Here is a 22390-nt window from a genome sequence, read left to right on the forward strand (position 1 = left end):
GTGTGTAATCTCTTCCCCACTGTAGCAGCAGAGTTGTAGAGCAGATCCCCACAGCACAGCCTGCCTTAGGCAGGGTTCTCTACTGAACAGAATCAGCAAACACAGATACTTTACAAAGGGGATTTATTAGAATGTACAGTAGGAGCTGGCTCTTGCAGCAGTGGCCATCTGCATACTGGAGAGACAGAGCAGTCCACAGAGCTGGATGCCCCCGCATTCCTAGTTGGCACTAATGCCCAGGTCACTTTGGGAAGCCAATTTTTGCAGAGGCTGGAGTTGGATGGCAGCAGCCTTAGCTGCAATGGCTCAAAAGTGAAGGCAGACGGGCATTGGCCTGGACCTCTTTCCAGCTGGCTCCTCATCAGAAGGTGCTGCTGACGGAGGGTGGGTCCTCCTCCTCAGTTAACACTCTGTAATAACATAGACAGACCCAGACCTGTGTCTCCTAGACAGTGCCAGACTCCCTCAACTACCAGTCAGTGCAGGGTTACAGAAATAGCTCAGCAGTTAAAAGCACTCGCTGCTCTTCTGGAGGATGCAGGTTCGATTCACATAATGCCTCACAACAATTTGTAACTCCTGTTCCAGGGAATCTGACAGCCTCTTCTGGCCCCTGGAGAGCCTGGGCAAGCATGTGCTACATGTAGGCAAAAAACACTTGCAGGCAAAAACAAACAATATTGCAAGTACTGTCTGATTATGGGAAAAAGTTGTTGAGCAGGCATAAAGACCTTCGGTTATGTTATGTTACGCCTGCTTCCCCTTCACTAAGTAGTAGTAGCCCCTTCCATCACTGTGACAATTAAGCAAAGCCCCATCAAAATGCCACATGGCCCCTTGACAGGAGGAGTGAACAGGGAGGTAGTGGGTGCCAGGTCCCTCTCTCAGTTGAGAAACACAGGGCACACTGTGCGACACCTCCTGTGTTAATTTAAGAGACTTCTCTCAGGTCCCAAATGGGCAATGGCATGTTTTCTCCCATGGGACGTGGGTGGCTGATTGTCTTTCCTTGTTTTGTTTTGTGGGGTGTTTCTTTGTTTTCTGATTTTTGAATTTATTTAGATTAAGTACATACATGCATACCAAAAATTCATGTAACAGTCAGAGCACCTTGCAGGAGCTGGTTCTCCCCATCCACCGGGTAGACACAGGGATCAGATTCAGCTGGTTAAGCTTGACAGCAACACCTTCACTCAGTTCTGCAAGTTGGAGCCTCCCGTGCAAGGCTGGGAAGATGGTGTGGTGTCAGAAGTTATAGATTCCAGTGTGCCATTCCAAAATGTTTAGTTATATTCATTAGGCATTTGAGTGTCTGCATATTTTGACTCAGCTAATTTAAAATTGAGATCATTGGAAGAAAACATTTTAGGAAGTTAATTTTGTATTTTGTAACATATACAAGTTTAAATCCGTTATGAAACGAAACCTGTCACCCTTCTTGTGTTTTGAGAATTAGAGTTAGAAGGCAAAAGAAGCTAATTAGTGTGTACTGAGGGAGTTGTGTTTTCTGTTCTCCCTCAGGATCCGCTTGTACACCTATCAGAAGATGTGATAGCAAGAACGTACAACATTTTTGCTATTATGTTTCGATACGCAGTAGATATACTGACCTGGGAAAAAGAAAGCGAGTTGCCTGCAGACTTAGAGATGGAGTAAGTATCGCCCATTCCTTGTGTGTGTGGAACTGCTAAATTTTAACAGCATTCACACAGCTAGGAGAGAACATAGTCTTTTAAATCACTGTTACATCTATTCATCCATTTACTTGTGTGTGGGGAGGAGGGACTGAACACCATGAAGGTCAGAGGAGAACCTACAGGAGTTGTTCTAGCTACCAAGCGGGCCCTGGAGACTGAACTCAAGCTGTCAGAGAGAGCAGCAAGTGCCCTTACCTGCTTAGCGACTGTGCTGTCCAAGCCGTTTTTAAAATGAAAAGATTGGATTTTAGCATAAGCATGACTTTGATATTATAGCCTTGCAGCTTGTATAAAGAGTTTCCTAGGATGATTGGTTTGTAGCAGTGTTAGATCATGTAAGCTTAGCAAGATGGCTCAGCAAGTGAGGTCCTTGCCAGCAAGCCTGACAACTTGAGTTCTATCACTAAAAAACCCCACATGATCCCTGACATCTCTGTCCTTTGCTCTCTTTCTCTGACTAACCTGAAACTCACTGTATACCCAGAATACCCTCAAACTCACAGAGATCTGCCTGCCTCTTCTCCTAAGTGCTGGGGCTAAAGGTGTGCTCCACCATGCCCGCCAACTTTCTCCTTTTTGATGATCTAATAAAACTGGAAAGATGTTAGGGGATGAGTAGATTTGGGGGTTTTATACAATGCTCAAATGCAATTTTAGCTATTTTGTTTCTAATTATAAAATGTATTCAACACATGGGGCTGGAGAGATGGCTCAGAGGTTAAGAGCACTGGCTGGTCTTCCAGAGGTGCTGAGTTCAATTTCCAGCAACCACATGGTGGCTTATAACCATCCATAATGAGACCTGGTGCCCTCTTCTGGCATTTGGGGTACCTGCAGACAGAACAATGTATACATAGGTAAATAAATCTTAAAAAAAAGAAAAGAAAAATGTGAACTTTAAAAAAAATGTATTCAACAGTGTGCATTTTACTGTCCAGCTGCCCTTTTTATTTAGACTATTGAGGTCACAGACTGGTGAGCAGACAGCTGGAGTCAGCCACAGCTGTGTTAAAGGGACTGGCTGCTAGTCCCTGCTTACACGCTCATTTCACACAGCCTCCCCTTTTCTGAAAAATCACTCCCTGCTTGTTGGACCTTTGTTCCCCTGAAGGTGACTGTGGGCTGGAGATTGGAGATTAGGTCACCAGACTCCTAATCAGTCACCAAAGGTGACTTCTTTGCTTTTTCAGTGTGTTCCAGATAATTGGGGTTGTACCTTACCTCCCGCCCTCCCTCCCTCCATTCTTTCTTTCTTTTCCTTCTTTTCTGTTTGTTTGTTTGTTTTGGGATTTTTTGAGACAGGGTTTCTCTGTGTAGTTCTGGCTGTCCTGGAACTTTCTCTGTAGACCAGGCTAGGCTTCAACTCAAAGAGATCTGCCTGCCTCTGCCTCCTGATTGCTGGACTTAAAGGCATGTGCCACCATAGCCCGGTTTTTGTTTTGTCTTGTGTTTTTTTGTTTGGTTGGTTTTTGGTTTTACTTTATTTTCATTTAACTGGCCAGGGCCACCAGCACAGGGAATCTGATGGGCTTCTCTGGTAAAATTTGCCATTTCGGTTACCATCTGGCTACAAACCTGCACCACCCAGAGCCCTATGGCCAGCACGTGAGCTTGTTTGCCTTAGTTCCTCTGCTGCTGCTCTTGCCCACGCAAGCCTGCCTTGATGGCCACGCCCACTCTTCACACTGCATTAATTAATGTCCATGTCTTCTCCCCAGAGAGAAGAGTGACACCTACTACTGCATGCTGTTTAATGATGAGGTTCACACCTATGAGCAAGTCATTTACACTCTCCAAAAAGCTGTTAACTGTACGCAGAAGGAAGCCATTGGCTTTGCAACTACAGTTGATCGAGATGTAAGTAATTCATCATGAGAAATTTGACTCTTTTTGAGATGCGGTCTCACTTCATAGTTCCGGCTGGCTGGAACTTGCTGTGTTGACCAGACTGACCTCAGACTTATAGGAATCTGTATTTCCTAAGATCTGCGGTTAAAGAAATTGGGCTTTTATTACAGAGAAGCTAGCATAGAAAAAGTAGTTAAGAGTGTATGTGTCTAGGCTATTTTTTTAATTTCATTTGAATATTGCTCCAAATATATTTAAAACTAAGCTATTACCAGGTAAAACATTAAAAGGAAATGTACAGTTGTCCTAATTCTGCCTACTCATTAAAAATACTAGAGAGTGGAAAGCATAGAAGTGTACTAGAATAGTCAGGGTAGCATTAAAGAGACATTTTAGGTTTTTTTTATTCTTTGTTTTTATTTTTATTTTTTATTTTTTGAAACAGGGTGTTTTTGTATAGCAGGTCTGACTTTCCTGGAACTCTGTAGACCAGGCTGGCCTTGAACTCCTGCCTCTGCCTCCCAAGTGCTGGGATTAATGGTGTGCATTACTACTGCCTGGCAAAATTTTAGTTTTTCACTGGTGACTAGTTCAGATGTTATAAATATTAAAGACTAACTCAGATTGTATGTTCAAGCATAGTTACTTGTTTACAGACTACTCATGCTGAATACAATGCTTTTATAGTTAGTTTTAAATGTCTTTTCAGGGGCGTAGGTCTGTTCGATATGGAGATTTCCAGTACTGTGATCAAGCGAAATCAGTCATTGTGGTAAGTGATTTAAAAACATGTCTATTATTTTTTTTTATCAGCTTAAGACTAACTCTGTATCACTATTTATTAAGACATTTGTAGCTTCTAAACCTAAAGTCACCTAAGTGTGTTCAAAGATTGTGATTCTTGACGTTGGATTATTCTAGGTCTCTCAAAGCTATGTAAGATTGCTGATGGGAAAAGAATTATACACATTTTTGGCCACATCAAATTTTTACCTAACAAAATATTCCATACCTAAAGTCAAAAGACAAGAGGCAGATTTAGAAAAACCTTCTCTGACACAGATGAATAATGACGTGTTTGTACAGAGAAAATATGCAAATCTATACATGTCAAAAGTAGGCTATGGATGTAGGGTCTAGAGAGGACTCAAACAAGAAATTAAAGGAAGTAAAGTTATATGTTTAGGAAGTGTTGCTAGACTCCAGTAGACATTTCTCTAGCAAAGAGAAGCAGCCAGTAAGAACATGGAGACATGGAATACACCCTACCTGGGGAAATTAAGGTATCTCACTCCTGCAGGATGACTTCTATCCAGAAAAATAGAGTTATCAGAGCCATAGAGTAATTGAAACCCTTGTGGGATGCTGATGGGAATGTAAAGAACAGGAACCACTATGGGAAGATGCATGGCAGTTCCCCTAGAAATTAAAATTAGAATACCATGTGAGCCAGGAGTTTTGCTTCTGGGTATGCACATGAAATAGAAATTTCTAGAACTCAGTGCCTGTTGACATGTACAGTAGAATGTTACTCCACATTTAAAAATGGAGGCCATTTTGCAGATGCTACACTGTGTATAACTCTTGACTGACGTTAAGTGAAATAAGCAAGTAATGGATGAATATTTGTGTGATTCTACTTGTATGCGGGATGGAAGAGTAGAGTGATGGCTACGGGAGGGACAAGCACATGTTCAGTAGGTATAAGGTTTCAGCTTAAAATGAAGAGTTCTTGGGGCTGGAGAGACAGGTGGCTCAGGGCTTAAGAGCAGTGGCTGCTCTTGTAGAGGATCCCAGCACCTACATGGCAGCTCACAACCGTCTATTATGCCAGCCCAGGGGATCTGATGCTCCCTTATGTCCTCCACAGGCACTGTGCACATGTGGTGTGTAGACATACATGTGGACAGAACACCCATACACATGAAATTTTAAAGTAAAACCTTGAAAGTAAGTAAAAGAATGCATCCTCTAGCTGGGATTGATGGTACCTCCTTTAATACCAACAAGAGGCATAGGCAAGAGGATCTCTGTGAGTTCAAGATCAACCTGGTCCACATAGTGAGTGTCAGGACAACCAGGGCTATACAGAAACAACATGTCTGAAATAAACAAACAAACAAAAAAGTGTTCTGAATATTGGTTTTACAATAGTGCGAACACTGAACAGTAGTACTGAACTGTGTTCTTAGAACCAGTTAAGCTCATGAGTGTTACAGGTGTGTATTTTAGCATGGTTTTAAGTTGATAATGCATATCTGTTCAGTGAACTGTTTGAAGAAACTGAAGGCAGAGAGCAAGCTTATTCGAGAATTTAAGGTATTTGTAATAGGCACTATGGGTTTTCGAATACATAACCAAAGGCACTGGTGACCCACAAAATAGGACCTCTTGCTGTTATCACTGAATCATTAGGTTCTGTCTCAAAAGTAACCTGAGTCAGTACATTTAAAAAAAAATAGTGCTTTATTATAGACCCATGAAAGTCGTGTGCACAGTGTAATTACATTAAGATTGCTAGCATCTTCGGCCTCTTACACAGCTGTTTTAAGTTAGTCTTCTCTCCTCCCTGTTTTCTTTAAGAGGAACACCAGCAGGCAAACCAAGCCGCTCAAAGTTCAAGTAATGCACTCTTCAGTCGCTGCGCATCAGAATTTTGGTTTGAAAGCCCTGTCTTGGCTGGGAAGTGTTATTGGGTATTCAGGTAGGTTTACAATGTCAAGGCTATGTCTCGGTGATGTGACAAAAGCAACTGTTTTCAATGATAGATCCTGTGGAGCCCTTCACAAAGAAAGCTGCAAAATGCTGCCAGCATATCTGAAAAGCATTGGGACATGCTTGCTAGTTTTTGGTTTTCCTTTTCTTGGCTTACAAAGAAGGCAATTTGTAATGTATCATAATTATGAACCTCATGTCCAAAGCCAAAATGCAAGTTGGGTTGCAGCAGTAAAGGGTAAATTAGGGATAGATTTATGCTACCTGTCATATAGGCAAGACATTATAATGTTACTGTAAGGAAGGTCCCTTAACATTTGTATTAAAGGCTGTTAGAAAGAACACACTGTGAATTGATGATTAATATACAGACAAGGCCAGGTAGTAGTGGCCCATGCCTTTACTCAAGCACTCAGGAGGTAAAGGCAGGAGGATCTCTGAGCTCGAGGCCAGCCTAGTCTGCAAAGCAAGTTTCAGGACAACCAGGTTGTTACACAGAGAAACTCTGTCTCAGGGGGAAAAAAAATATGGACGAGATACACCATATGTGTGTATGCTTGGAGAGCTGTCTTAAGTGTGACATTTAGAAGAAGCTGGAGTCTGCGTTCCAGGCCTCTCATGCAGAGCTGTAGTGGATTTTAGTTTGATGGAAAATATATTAGATAGCAATAATAACCCATATAGATACATATGATAGTGTAAGGGTCACAAATTGTTCTGCTAGTGTTTATGACTAACTTTATCACACCTGCGTGAATGCCTAGAGAACAACATCTCATCAGCCAGTTGGGGTTTCTTTGTCTCTGCTTAAATTCATTAGAGCAGAGAAAACTATTGCCTTCCTGACACACATTAGCTTCAATATCCTGCAATTAGAGTTGCTTGTGATTTATGATTTCTAATTTTTTCTCCTCTTTGTAAAAATAAAATAGTTAATGTCCTCAGATGTGGGGCACTCTGTTGGAGCCCATACTGAAGCGTTAACCTCCCATGAATCTTTGAAGCTTGCGGTTTCCGTCTCATGACCACTCTTCCTTCTGTTTAAAGATGGCCTCCGTCGGATTTTGTGTCAGGTTGGATTACAAGAAGGACCAGATGGTGAAAACTCCTCTCTGGTAGACAGACTGATGCTTAATGATTCCAAATTATGGAAAGGTGACTTGCTTATTGCTTGTAAGGGTTGGGGTTTCAAAGTTGGGTGGTTTTGTTGTTTTTGTTTTGAATATTCATGCTTTTAAAAAGTATCCCTAGCAAATATACACAAATTTTAGCACTGTAACTTTACTTTTTGAAAGAAAAAAAAATTGTAGGGGAGTCCTATGACCTAGATTAAACAACTTGTATTTCATTACAGTATTACATTTAGAATTAGACAAGGTACCACATGCCTGTATTCCCAGCACTCAGGAGACTAAGACAGGAGGGTTGAGAGTTCAACACCAACCTAGGCTACAGGCTGGCCTGCACTGTGTAACAAGGCCCTGTTTCAAAATAGCAAAGGGGGGATTAATCTTGCACACATTTTATTTTTAAAAGCATTGCAGGATGGGAGAGAAGGCTCAGCAGTTATGAGGGCACACACTGTAGCAGAGGACCCAAGTTCTGCTCCCAACATACACATCAGGTGGCAAATGTTCCCCTTAACTCCTGGCACGGGACACACGCACACACAGAGACACACATGTGGATAATTAAAGACATAAAAGCCTTTAAAAATGGTGGCACACACCTTTAATCCCAGCACTTGTGAGGCAGAAGCAGGCAGTTTGAGGCCAGCCTGGTCTACAGAGCAAGTTCCAGGACAGTCTCCAAAGCTACAGAGAACCCCTGTCTCAAAACAAATAATAATAATAAATAAAAGGACCAGTTACAAAGGTTTTGTTTGAAGGAAGCATGGAGTTTTGTTCTTGTGGCTGTGGAATGGAACCCTGGCTTCTTCACACTCTGCTCCTTCCGTAGGTGCGAGGAGTGTGTATCACCAGTTGTTTATGAGCAGCCTGCTCATGGACCTGAAGTATAAGAAGCTGTTTGCTGTTCGATTTGCAAAAGTAAGTAGGTTTCATTTCCTTTAGTTTTGATGATAAACCAATAGGTTATATAGGAAACAGCTGTCGTATTGTGGGCTCCAAAAATGTTAGTATGTAACAGTGAGACAGATGTGAGCTCACCCGTTTGAATTCTAAGAAACTTCAGAATATTTTTACCTTTTGCCGATAAAGGCATAGAAACTAGACTCCCTACCCCCACCCCCATAATGCATGAATATGCAGTGATTGCTCAGCCATGGTGGCGCAGGCCTCTAATCCCAGCACTCAGGAGGCAGAGGTAGGAGGATCCCTGTGAGTATGAGCCCAGCCTGGTCTACAGAGCAAGTTCTAGGACAGCTGAGGCTACACAGAGAAACTCTGTCTTGAAAAGCAGCAGAAGAAAGGAAGGACGGAGGGAGGGAGGGAGGGAGGGAGGAAGGAGTGAATGATGAATTCCAGTTGGCCAACAAGAGGTGGCTTAAGTTTTGCTTTCAGAAGCACATGATGGCACTAAGTACTTAATTTCCGTATGCTCCCAAGTAGGAGCTCTTAACCAGGGAAGCACAAAAGAGAACATCCATGTTTGCGTCCTATTCCCAAATCTATTGATGGTAACCTTGCAGGAGTCACGTGAGTCTGATGTGTGTCCTGAAAAGGGAAGGGCTAGTTTGGAGACAGACAGCACGATGTTGCTGTGACACACACACACACACACACACACACACACACAGACAGCACGATGTTGCTGTGACACACACACATACACACACACACACACACACAGACTCTGATTGGGCTGCTGGACTGCCTCTGTGCTCCAGAAGAAGCGATTGGCACAGCTTTCCGAAGCGAATCAGTATTGACACAGCATCTGATTGGTAGTGATCATTGAGTTTCCGTTGTCCTAGCAGAGTTTCCTGTTGCGTCTCCAGCAGTGACTGTTGAGTATAACCCTTAACCGTTTGCTCACTGGATTAGAGGACTCTTCCCCCTTGTTGTTTAGAATTACCAGCAGTTGCAGAGAGATTTTATGGAGGATGATCACGAGCGAGCAGTGTCGGTGACTGCTCTGTCTGTCCAGTTCTTCACTGCACCTACTCTGGTGAGTAGTGTCTGCCTCTCCCTTGTAACTCATAGCTGGCACTCCTTGCCTTTTTTTGCCTTCTTAATAGAACTATGAGCGTTTGCAGAGTGATTATGTGACAGATGACCACGACAGAGAGTTTTCAGTCGCAGACCTCTCGGTTCAGATATTCACAGTTCCTTCACTTGTAAGTACTGAAAGACTAGAGAACGCTCTTGCTTCCCATTAACAGAAGTAAAGCCTCAAAATCATAGAGGTAAGACCTGTGTGCTCCTGGATAGGCTGACTCTTCGTGCAGGAGGCAGTTGGCTTTCAGATGTCACCAAGCACACACAGCGTACCTTTGAATGTCAAAGTCATGATGAGGGACAGTTAGATTTCCTAGTGGTTTTACACTGATAAGGTAACACTTAGCAGGTTGGTTTGTCAAATATATTCCTGACATTCGAATCAGGTAACATGCCATATACCATCTTTGGTCTTGAAGCATCTTCTTCCTCAACCTTCCCCAACTTAAGGAAGAGTAGCTAAGGCAACTGAGTCACACTGCTTCTTGTCTTTTATTAGTGTTCTCCAGGTGCTCTCTGACCTAGGGAAAGACCTACTGCTGTGATGAGCACCTTGACTAAAAGCAACCCAGGGAGGAAAGGGCTTATTTGGCTTACACTTCCGCATTGCAGTCCAGCAGTGGAGGAAGTCAGGACAGGAGGCAGGGGCTGATGCAGGGATGCTGCTTACCGCCTTGCTCAGCTCACTTTCTTATAGGACCCTGGACCACCTGCCCAGGGATCGCACCCCCCACCATGGACTGGCCCTCACACATCATCCACTGATTAAGAAAATGTCCCACAGGCTTGGCTTACCTACAACTCAGTCTTACAGAGGCATTTTCTTAATTGAGGCTCCCTCCTCTCAGATGACTCCAGCTTGTGTCAAGTTGACATGAAACCAGCCAGGACAGCCCTGAAGCCTCCGTTGATTATGTTTTATGATGTAGGGTAAAGGTCATACTTGGTTGAACAAATTTACTAGCATTTATTAGACAAGGCTTTTTAAAGTGAAATAGTGAACAAAACAGATGGGGCTTGAATAAATGAAGTGCTCTGCCAGAGGCCTGGGTTCGGTTCCCAGCAGCCACAAGGTGGCCGGAAACTGCCTTTGACTCCAGGCTGATGGTGCCTTCTGGCCTCCTCAGGCACCAGGCTGGAACACAGTGCATAGAGATGTGGAGATAAGCAGCCGTACGCATTAAATTTGCTTTCTGAGCGAGAATAAGGACATAGGCCTTTGCCTGAGTCCAGAGGCTTTGCTCGGGAAGGTACTTTATGTGGACACTGGAAGAGGGGATGTGTGCACTGTGCATGGGAGGGGCTTCGCAAGTGGGAACAGGAGCTCAGTGTTCCTGGAGACCCTGAGCTTGGAACAAGGCTGTGGAGCTTTAAGAACAGTTTTTACTCACTTTCCTAACAACTGCATTTTCTAGGGGACAGGGGAGTTCATTGCTTTTTGTTAAGTAATGTGTTCTAATGCAAGCCTTTAATTCCAGCACCCGGGAGGCAGAGGCAGGAGGATCTCTGTGAGTTCAATGCCATTCTGGTCTACAAAGCGAGTTCCAGGACTGCTAGGACTCTTACACAGAGAAACCCTGTCACAAAAAAAAGAAAAAATAAAATGTACTCTAGTAGAGAACCCCTTTAGCAATCTGCCATTAACGAATGCTACTGCTATAGGCCAGATCAAAGCACTGTGTGTTCATCTTAATGGCACGAGAGACACCTCCACCGATGTATTTTGACTTATGTGTGTGCATGTCTGTATGTGAGTATATGTGTATGAGTGTGTGTATGTTAGTATGTGTGGGTATGTCTATGTTGTGCGGAACTCAGGGCCTCACACAAGCTAGGTAAGTTCACTCTACCATTGAGCTATAGCTCCAGCCCTACATTTGTGGTTTTAAAAGACCGCGCTGTCTATTAGATGGGGAAGAAATTGAAGGAAGGCGGTAAAATAAATCTCATGAACTTAACTAGAACTCAGTGCAGCGAGGGAGGGTGAGATGAGATGCTCAGCTGGCAAAACCACTTGCTGCTAAGCCTTATTATACCTGAGTATGATCCTGAGGCTTACAGGGTAGAAGGAGAAGAGAATGGACCCTGCAGATTGTCCTCTAACCTCCCTGTGCGCATTGTGGAGCACAGGCACATACACATACACTAATCGGTGAATTAAAATTTACAGTAGAAGTTGAAGCAGCAAGCTAGAGAAGACTGTGCTGAGCTGAGGTGTCCCAGGAGATGTAGGGATTTGGAGGGCTGCGTTAGTCACATCTACAGACCTGGCTGAGGGGCTTTCATGACTACTGAGAATTTGCTAATTATTCACATTTCCAATTACATTGACTTGCATGGTCTAGCATTTTCTATTTGATACTTTTCACATCTGTAGTTTTCTTAGTCTCTCTCTCTCTCTTTTTTTTTTTAAACAGTCTTGTGTAGCCCAAGCTAACCCTACTGGGAAAGTTTCTTTGAGAAGCTTCATTAGTAACTCTTTAACACATTCCTAGCTCAAAATAATATGTGCTAGATACTAGCAAGAATAAACATGTTCTATAGCGATGCGACCTTTGTCACCAGAATTACCTTCCCGTTAACTCAGCCTTCATGTCAGAGTGGTTTAAATCAGGGGCCAGTAATTAGAGCACTGAGGACATGGCTCAGTTGGTAAAGTGTTTGATTTGTAAGCACGAGGCCCTGAGTTTGATTCCCAGAACCCACATAAAAAAGCCAGGAGCGAGCTGGGCAGGTAGGGACAGGAGGGTCCTGGGGCTCAGTGGCCTGCAAGCCTCGCCTGCTTAGGAGGTTGCAGGCCAGTGGGAGAAGTTGACTCATAAAGTAGATGGTGCTTGAGAAATGGTACGGGAGGTTCCCTCGACCTCCTGTATACACGCACATGCACAGAAACTAGCAGGTAGAGTGGTGGCATTCAAGAGCACCAGAGTCATGGTCTTTTTTGAGTCTGGTTTCACTGTGTAACCCTGACTGTCCCAGGACTCACCATGTAGCCCAGGCTGACCTCAAACTCACAGATCTGCCTGCCTCTGCCTCCTGAGTTCTGGGATTAAAGGCGTGTGCCACCAGTGCCCAGCTTAGCTTATTTTTTTTTTTTTTATAATTTGTTTTTATTTTGTATGAACTGGTGTTTTGCCTTCTGTAAGAGGGTGCTGGATCCACCGGAACTGGAGTCACACAGTTGGGAGCTGCCGTGTGGGTACTGGGAACTGAGCCTGGGTCCTCTGGAAGAACAGCCGGTGCTCTTAACCTCTGAGCCATCTCTCCAGCCCCCCCAGTCTATTTTCTTAACTGCCCCAGTCAGCATCCTCCTGATCAGATCCTGTAGTGTTGAGTTTGACCAGAACATGTCCCTGAAACATTTCTTTTGGTCAGTCTTACAGGAGTCTTTAGCCTAGTGTGAATATGTTGTAAAATATGTACTGGGTCTGGCAGTGCAAATTTTCATATGAATTTTAAAAAATAACTGAGTTAGAAAATGATACTATTTTATAAAGCAAGTCGGATCGTAGGCCAATGCATCAAGTGGTGGGGTCTGTGGTAACAGTTGCTATGGATGTGTAATCATTGTTTAATGATGACAGTTGTCTTGAAAGGCTAGCAACAAGTTCCAGTGCAAGGACTGAAAGCTTTCTGGGTAACCTTGGACAATGTACCTCCTACGGTTTTTTAGGCCCAACCATCTCTGACGTTAACCTCAACTGCCTGTGCCTTGGCTGTGAAATTGCCTACTCCCAGTGTTGTGCCCGCTAAGTTTCCAGCCCTTCCTCCCCTGTCCCAAGCTGGGGCTGCATGGCTGTTCCTAGCCCAGTGGGGTGCCTGAGCTTTCCTTACCCTCCCAATCAGTACAGCAAACAGGACAGAGTCCCTTCCTGTCACCCGCCTGCACTTGTCACCGTCCCTGGGGAGTTCTTGGTCATTCTCACACCTTCCATTCCCCTCACCGGAAAGTAAATCTACTTTGACGCCTGCGCTCTCACTTTACTACAGAAGATGGAAATGAAATAGAGAGTTATGAGGAGGCTCACATACTGGCTGGGCATTGGGATGACTGAGCTATTTTATGGCAGGAGGTTGGTGATAGTGTCAAAACTTAGACTGCACTCCCTCTCGGTGATTCTACTTGCAGGAAGTTATTTCTGCCATTTTCCATAGTGCATATTTGTGACATCTTTTGTAATAGCACAGACCTAAAAACAATGCAGATGACAGCAGTCCAGACCTGGCTAAATATCATAGGAACGTATGCCTGATGGTGGTTAGAACGAATGAGAGAAATTGTATGAAGTGCTACGAGATACTCTCTATGTAAAAATTTGTATATCAAGTAAAAACTAAAAACAGAAGGATAGTTGGCAGTAAGCTCTCTTATAGCCGTACTTATATTTAATGCATACTGGGTCTTCTATTGCACACACACTTGAAGGTAGGTAGGTATAAGCACCAGCTCTGGAAGAATGCACAAGTCTAACTGTTTGTTTGGATGGCAGACCTCAGGAGCTATGAGGCCTTCCACTTCCCAGAGACAGTGAAGCAAAAATAAATGTCACCCGGTACAACAAAGAGGAGGAACAGTTTCGTACTGAACTTTAGAAAAGCAGTGATATAAACGTCTGGACTCTGCAATGAATACCCATACCTACTGTAGAGTGTGTGCACGCGTGACCCAGTTAAGGAGAAGTTATGTCATTGCGCCATCTTTTGGCCTTGGTGGACACTGCACACCCATGCTGCACATATGTGTGTGTGTGTGTGTGTGTGTGTGTGTGTGTGTGTGTGTGTGTGTGTGTGGACAAACGCTCATACACATAAAATACAGTTCAGTCTTTGGAAGGATCTGGTAGTGCACTTGGGACAGATACCTGTGCTGAGAAAGTTAAAGTGTGGGTGCCGAAGTTGTGATAATGGCTCTTGGTTCCCTGGGGCACAGGACTTGATGACCAGACTTTGTGATAAACTCTGTTTTAGGCTCGAATGCTCATCACGGAAGAGAACCTGATGACTGTTATCATTAAGGCCTTCATGGACCATTTGAAACAACGGGATGCCCAGGGCAGATTCCAGTTTGAACGCTACACTGCCCTCCAAGCCTTCAAGTTCAGGAGAGTTCAGAGCCTCATCTTAGATCTCAAGTGAGTGCTTCCTTCATTTCCAAACGAGTCACAGCCTGGAAAATGCCAGGTTTCGTGTGCTCACTGCCACTGTTGTCTGTCTGTGTAGGTATGTGCTGATTAGCAAACCGACAGAGTGGTCAGATGAGCTGAGGCACAAGTTCTTAGAAGGTTTTGATGCCTTTTTGGAATTACTGAAGTGCATGCAGGTATGTATGAACTGAACATACTTCTGTGTGAACACATTTCTGTACGCTTCCCTACCCCCCATTTTGGGTGCATTTCCAAAAGATCAAGAAATTCTTCTATAATTGAGACTCCTTGAATAGATTAAGTGAGATCCTAGCAAAAGATGTTTCAGTGGACCAGTGAGGTGGCTCAGTACAGAAAAGTGCTTATAAAAGAAAGAAAGAAAAGCTCTTATTGCAGTGGCCAGAGGCATGAGTTCTGGCCCCAGCATACACAGCAAATATAAGATTTTTTTTTTAAGATGTTTTGTTTGGAACGGGAGAGACGGCTCAGCAGATAGAAGAACTGACTGTTCTTCCAGAGGACCCAGGTTCAGTTCCTACCATCCATCCACTTGATAGCTCTAACCTAAGCTCAGGTTCAAGGGGATCAAGTGCCCTCTTCTGGTCACCATGAATGTACAGAGTACATTAATATGTGCATTTTTAGAGTTTGAAAGTCCTTTTCTGTGGTTGTTCTCTTAATGTACTTATTTGGAAATACACTTAAGTTGTTCTCAGGTGCTGGATGACAAACTCAGCATCCTGTACCCAAACGGTAGGCAGGCATTCTACCACTAGGCCTAGCTCCAAAAAACTCCCAGCCTCTGGATGTGTGTGTGTGTGTGTGTGTGTGTGTGTGTGTGTGTGTGTGTGTGTGTGTGTACTTGCTGGTGAATGGATGCTGTAGCACATTTGAGGCAGTCAGCGGACAGCTCATGGCAGTCAAATCTCCCTCCACAGTGTGGGTCTCAGGGTGACTCTAGTCCTCAGCTAACATCAGGCTCTGCTGCCCACTGAGCCATCTCCATGGCCCCTGTTTTATTTTTGGTGTTCCACAATTCCTTCTCCTCTTAGTCAAATCAACACATAGTAGAGTCTAGACTGTTTTCCTGATCAGTCTATTTGTGAAGCATACCTACATGCAAATCAGAATCTAGAAGTAGAAAGAAATCAACATGTATGCAGTTCGAACACAGAAGACAGGAGACTTCTCTAAAACACTTAGGCAAGAGCTGTTTTAAAAAGGTCATTCCCTTTGGGAAATGTTGGAGGTGTTCTATATTCTCTGTTAGTAAATGGTTCTTATACACCAGGGTAGCTTAACTGGTTTCTAAAAAAATTATACTCTTTTGTATCAAAAGGTGTTTGTCTGTTTTCATTCTGGCCCTCTGAACACTGTGAGCTATGTGTTAGTGGATAAGTATAACACTTGTCTTCTAATATAACTGTCTAGTATATTTCTGAGTTGAGTAACATGTTACAAGCCTGTCAGGGGGCTGAGGATGGAACTCTGCTGAAGCAATTGCTTAGTGTATGTGGGTTCAGCCACCACTGGCACACAAACCCTGGCAAAAATGTGCTGGCACATACCTATAATCCCAACATTCGGGAAACTGAGGCAGAGAGATCATGTGCTTTGGGCCAGCCAGTCTGCTTAAGGAGACCCTGTCTCAAACATACATACATACATACATACATACATACATACATACATACATACATACAAAATGGATTTTAAGGAGATTTATTGGATTTCTTAGCTTTTCCCTGACACTTCCTGTTTCATTCTACATTATCTGAATAGTCCCTGTAATCAATTTTTGTTTTTTCATGCATCGCTCCTCGGGTTTCTGTGTGAGGAAAAGACTAGTTTTTATTCTAACAAACCTTTCTGCTTTCCAAGGGAATGGACCCGATCACACGCCAAGTTGGCCAGCACATTGAAATGGAGCCGGAGTGGGAAGCAGCCTTCACACTGCAAATGAAACTAACACACGTGATTTCAATGGTGCAGGATTGGTGCGCTTTGGATGTGAGTTCCTTTCTGTGGTGATGGGAGTTGTGAGAAAGAGTAGGGCAGACAGAAGCCTAAGTGAAAACAAGAGGTTTGAGGAAATATTTCTACGTCTTAGCTCAGAAGCAGCACGCTTCCTTCTGCCTGTGTGTCCAGTACAGATTCACAAGCTCCCCTTCTGAAATAATCAGGGAGGGACTCATGTGCTGTGTTCATTTCCCATAATCCTCCTTCACCAATAAGAACCCGTGTAAGTCGGCATCAGAGACGTGTCCGTGAGACTTGAACAGTGTATGAAAACCTGTGGGACAGAGAAAGAGGGTTTCTGAGTCAGAGACCGACTGCATCGTTCTGTGTGATGACAGGCCTGTGGTCGTCTAAGGATGGGCAGGACTGCCTGATGTCGGGACCTTGGGGGCATCTCAGGCATAGTCTAGTTGCAGTGAGAGGCTGATGTTAGGGTCTACCTAACAGTGACATGGTTCAGTTTGTGTTTGTAAAATTACTCTTTGTGGAGAATGGATGGATGGTACAAGAGTTGAAGCCGGAAGGTTAATAGAGAGATGCTTGCCAACACTGTTGAGTTATGGAGAATGGGAAAACAGCTAGCTTTGAGGGAAAAAGAAAAGAAAAGCTGTCACTTTGATAATAGACTAGACAGCAGGGACATTACTGGTAACGTCTAGATTTCCACAGCTTTATTTTTAAGTGATGTCATCCACTGAACAGAGGACAGTGGCACAAAGGGACCCATGCTGGGAGGGAGGACTGAGTTTGATTGGTTCTTATTATTTCTTGAGGTTCTTACTTGTGAAATTTGAGGTGCTAAGTCCGTCTTTTGAGTAACTTACATTATAAACCCTCTTTTTTAGGAAAAAGTGTTAATTGAAGCTTACAAGAAATGCCTCGCTGTGTTGATGCAGTGTCATGGTGGTTTTACTGATGGTGAACAGCCAATCACACTCAGTATTTGTGGACACTCAGTGGAAACTATCAGATACTGTGTTTCCCAAGAAAAAGTTAGCATTCACCTCCCAATTTCACGCTTGCTTGCAGGTAAAGCATCGCCCCTAAAAAAAGAACCCTAAAGTTGTCTGTAGTGATGCTTGTAGTGTTTATAAATACCTCCTGTGTGCTGGGCATCACCCTGAGGGTTTTACATTGTTCACCGATCTGGGCATTCTGTTGTGAAGTAGAAGTCACTATGCTTGGTCCACAGACGGGAGGACTGAGGCATAGAGAGCCCTTAGTGTCACAACAAGAAGCCAAGCTGGCATGGAGGTGTTTGGGCATCGCGTCTCATATAGTGTACTGCGGGCCGTATTCCAACACCACTGCACATACACAGTCTTGTGACAGGTCACACCGATCACTCACTTTTAAGCCACTACTAATAAATTGAAGCCACCTGAGCTCTCTCAGCTCTTTCTTGCTTTGATCAGTAACCTTTTAAACAGGTTGCAAGTGAATGCTGTATTGATCTCAGGCTGTTTTGTAAGTCACTTACAATCCTGGTGACTTACCTAATTCTCTTGGTGGGTCCCTCGAAGCGTTGCTTAGAGACCTCTTGACTCTAGATGTCTTATCCTACTCAACTGTGTTCCCTTTAGTTCACTTTTAGCAACCTTTTTAGTTTATTTTTCTTATTTTATGTGCATTGGTATTTTGCCTGCATGTGTGTCTGTGTGAGATCACCATATGGGTGCTGGGAATTGAACCCAGGTCTTCTGGAAGAGCAGCCGATGCTCCTTACCACTGAGCCATCTCTCCAGCCCCTCCTTTAGTTCATTCTTAATTCAGAAAATAGTGACTTCCTGTTAGCCATCACAGAGCCTGTAATTAATGATTGTGGCTCGGTAACTTTTTAAATGTGCTACGAAGGTATGCTTTTGTTTTATTTTTGTATGCGTCCGTGAGAGATGATGGAGAATCCATACCATGGCTTCCTTAAATGTATATATATATTGAAAAGGTTCTTTATTACTGATTCAACTCCTTTGAGAGATCAGGGCCTTGTTAGGTTATCCATTCCTCATCGGAGTATTAACAGTTTGTGTCTTCCAAGGAATTGGTTCATTTCATCTAAATTACTAAACTATGAATCAAGTTGTTATCACTTTCATGTCATGGGGACAAGTAGTGATGACTCCTTTCCTTCTGAAAGGGTGCATTGTGAACATCATCACATTCTCTGGCTGACAGCCCGCCCTCTATATCCTGCATCTCTAGGGCCTGGCCATCAGGTTATAGGCAGAGATCACTTACACTGAGACTCCTGAGGCTTTTATTTGTAAACACTTTTATTTGTGGACACTTGCTAATGCCTGTGATCCCAAGACTCAGGAAAAGAGTTGCCATGAGTTCAAAGCCAACCTGCACTACAGAGTGAGACCCTGTCCCTAAGTAACAAGAGGAAGGAAAGGAGGCAGGGAAAGGCCGAATAAAGAAGGGCAGGACAGAGGAGATAATAAAGTTCTGATTATAGGAGAAATACTCTTTCCTGTAACAGCCCTCTAGTCAAGTGTTAGACTAGAGGCAGAAAGAATTTCTTCATCTCAGTGACTTACCACTTTATCCTTCCAAAACCTGATCATCTGGTTAGAAGCTGATGCTAATAGTCATCCACAATGAAAAGCTAATACTCCAGAAATATACTAATTTCTGGTCCGTGCTATGAATATCTGGAAGTATTCATCTCCCAGTATTAGATGAGCCCTGCCTTGGATGTTTGTGGTCAGAACAGAGAGCAAAATAAACAGTCCATATAGCTGGCTCACCCAGTGAGGGAAGCCTCTTGAAGACTCCATACTGATGAGCAGTCTGTCAAGGGAATGACCTAAATGGTAGCCTTGGAATGGCCGATGGTTGAGCTAGAATGTTCCTCCTGTGGGTAGGAGGTAAATTGGTTTTGACTCTAAATTCTAGGACATAAATTCTAGGAACTTAATTCTGAAGTCAGGGTCAGCATAGACCAACAAGTCCAGGTCCAGTTTCTCTGTTCATTTACCAGAAGGATCTCAACTTCTAGCAAGAATGAAACCCATGGCCCAGGAGATACCTCCACACTGGCATAATGTGTATAAATTGGTTTGGTTGCTATCGAGCTGTTCTGGCTGTATCTGTACATTTAGCATTATTTCAAAAAATGTCAACAGTATTAATGAAGATGAGTTCTAGCTGCCTCTGTTGTAGATTTGTTGAAAAGCTTTATTTAAATGCATTCCATTTTATAACTTAGTTTGTAATCCAGTACATTCCCAAAGACTGTTTTAAAAGTTAAGCAGTAAAGTTGGGTGCTCATTGAGTCAAGTAAACACAGTTTTACCTATAGAAATTTGTTTTTGTTTGTTTTTTCTCCCGTGCAGGTTTGCATGTATTATTAAGCAAAAGTGAAGTGGCATATAAATTTCCTGAGCTCCTACCTCTAGTAAGTGGCTTTGACATTAAAAAGAATATCTAGTCATTATGTTTGTTGTGTTTGAAACCAAGTTCGCGTTCTCCAGAGAAACAGAACCAGCAAGGATGTGTCAAGTTTGTGTGTGCACATGGTAGGAGCAGGGTTAAGGAGCTGTTTCAAGATCTTGCCTCATGCGTTTATGGGGTTGGAAATGAGTCCGCAGAGCATCCTGGCACACTGGCGAGCCCAGAGGACAGTTGGCATTCTAGTCACAAGTACAGAGTTCCGCATGGAGGTAGAACTCCTTCAAAGACCACAATTTTGCAGCAGGGGGTGACGGGCCAAGGGGTGGGTGGCTCAGTGGGTAAGATGGTTTGTATCAGCAGAACCAGGAGGAGCTATTTGCAGCAGCCACGCTTCTATAACCCTACCAAAGACAAGAGAATTCAGGGAAGCTCACAGGTCACAGCAGCTGTGAGAGCCTGTCTTGTGCCATGACATGTGTGTACCCCAACACAGAGAAGCCTTACTTTTTTACAGCCTCCGTCTGGATTGATGAGGCCCACCCACTTTATAGAGGATAATTTACCGTAATTTTCAAACTTGACTAAAATATTACTCATAAAGAATGCCTCTCAGCCACAGCTAGATTGGGATGACCATAAATAACCTAGCTAAATTGACACAAAGACATATTATCTTGTAAGCTTTCCTGTCAATCAACCAGCTTTCCTTTTGCAAATTTGAACAATTTTTTTTAAACACACAGAGTGAACTGAGCCCACCCATGTTGATAGAGCATCCTCTTAGATGTCTTGTCTTATGTGCCCAAGTGCATGCTGGGATGTGGAGAAGAAATGGCTTCTCGTTAGTAAACCAGGTAAGTGGGTTTTGTTTGTTTTTTAATTCTGTGATGTTTTGATTCCATTCATTGGTTCTTATGAGAAACCTTTTACAGTTTTAAATGGACTTAGTCATTGAAGGTTTGGAATCTGGGGTCTAGAGAAATGGTTCAGCATTAAGAGTGCTTGCTGCTCTTGCAGAGGACCCTGGTTCAATTCCCATCCATGTCAGGTTGTTCACCACCTCTATAACTCTAACTCCAGGGGATCTGACACCCTCTTTTGACTATGAGGGTATTCATACGCACACGCACGAGCGCATGCGCGCACACGAATATTTTTTAAAGGGTTTAATGTCAGTATTAAGTTGTTAGAAAAATTAAATACAAGGTGAGCTAAGGTTTCTTATATTTTTTATATTTTATCAGGGAAAGTGGAAATGGGTAGCAGTGGTCTTAACATTTATTTGAACAATTTTTAGGACAAAGTTGGATAGAAAAAAACTAAAATTTGTTTCACTTACTTAAATTAGGTTAAATACCAGGTGTGTGGGCATTGAGATGGCTCAGTAGTTAAGGGCACTTGAAGGAAAACATGATGGCTTGAGTTATGTCCCTGACATTCACGTTGGCCTAGTTTGCTTTTTGCTGCCTTGATAGATACCATGGCCGGAAGTAGCTGTGGGATGGGTGTTATTTCATCTTACAGCCATTGTAGAAGTAAGTCGGGGCAGGAACACTGCTTAGCTTCTTTTTGTACAGCCCAAGGCCACTTGCCAACCAGGGCAACTGCTCACAGTGGCTGGGCCTCCCCACATCAGTCATAGACAGAGAGAATGCTGTGCAGACTTGCCTACCAGCCAGTCTGCAATTACAGAGGCATTTTCTCAGCTTAGGTTCCCTCTTCCCATTTGACCTCAGCTTTTGTCAAGTTGGCAACAAAACTAACCTGCATACGTGTGAATTCTGGGATCAAACCCAGGTCATCATATGTCACCATCTCAACCACCCCTGCTCCCCTCATCCCCAATTTCAGCAAACTGTAACGACCATTAATGCATCTCTTGCTGGTTTCTTTGTGCTAAGATGGTGTTGACTAAAGACCCACGCCAGACCCATATGGACAGAGGCAGGCACACACTTGTGCTCGCACACAAACATAGGCTTTTTCTTGGAGTGGGGGAACGACGAGGAATTCATACCCGTCAATGTTTGTTTACCTGATGTTATGAATTCCTGTTTGTAGATCTATTACTACCATAATGTGAAGTGCAGACGAGAGATGTTCGACAAGGACATAGTGATGCTTCAGGTAATGAGTTAAAAGCCCCGACCTCAGGGTAATGGGGAGGCTTGGCCTTGCTCCCACTGCCAGTCACTTAGCCCTCACCCCAGATTTCTGCCCCCTGCTAACTGCCCATTCGAGGCCAGCAGCCTGCACACTGCTCCCACCTCGTTTCCAGAGCCGTCAGGTTCAGCATGCCACACACGGCTTTGTTTGTCCCATAGCCTCCTGCCTCTCAAATCCACCCAGGTGCTAATCAGAACCTGTGACGCGGAAGATAGCCCAGTTCTTA

General features: G+C 43.6%; 1 protein-coding gene across 2 annotated transcripts in view; it reads left to right on the forward strand.

The window, feature by feature from the left end:
- Positions 1–22390, forward strand: part of Ubr2 (ubiquitin protein ligase E3 component n-recognin 2) — a 77861-nt gene that overhangs the window by 17137 nt on the left and 38334 nt on the right. Inside the window, exons 5-18 of one of the 2 annotated variants that reach the window (XM_051204537.1) lie at positions 1522–1652; positions 3416–3554; positions 4255–4317; positions 6129–6249; positions 7308–7415; positions 8220–8308; positions 9291–9389; positions 14408–14571; positions 14660–14759; positions 16465–16593; positions 17448–17631; positions 19941–20002; positions 20742–20852; positions 22060–22125. In XM_051204537.1, coding sequence (XP_051060494.1) covers positions 1522–1652; positions 3416–3554; positions 4255–4317; positions 6129–6249; positions 7308–7415; positions 8220–8308; positions 9291–9389; positions 14408–14571; positions 14660–14759; positions 16465–16593; positions 17448–17631; positions 19941–20002; positions 20742–20852; positions 22060–22125 — 1566 coding nt within the window. Of the gene's footprint in view, positions 1–1521; positions 1653–3415; positions 3555–4254; positions 4318–6128; positions 6250–7307; positions 7416–8219; positions 8309–9290; positions 9390–9459; positions 9559–14407; positions 14572–14659; positions 14760–16464; positions 16594–17447; positions 17632–19940; positions 20003–20741; positions 20853–22059; positions 22126–22390 lie in introns of both variants that reach the window. The other variant, XM_051204538.1, reaches the window with a different exon arrangement.

Source organism: Phodopus roborovskii, unplaced genomic scaffold (genome assembly GCF_943737965.1).
Source record: "Phodopus roborovskii unplaced genomic scaffold, PHOROB, whole genome shotgun sequence".
Lineage (NCBI taxonomy): Eukaryota > Metazoa > Chordata > Mammalia > Rodentia > Cricetidae > Phodopus > Phodopus roborovskii.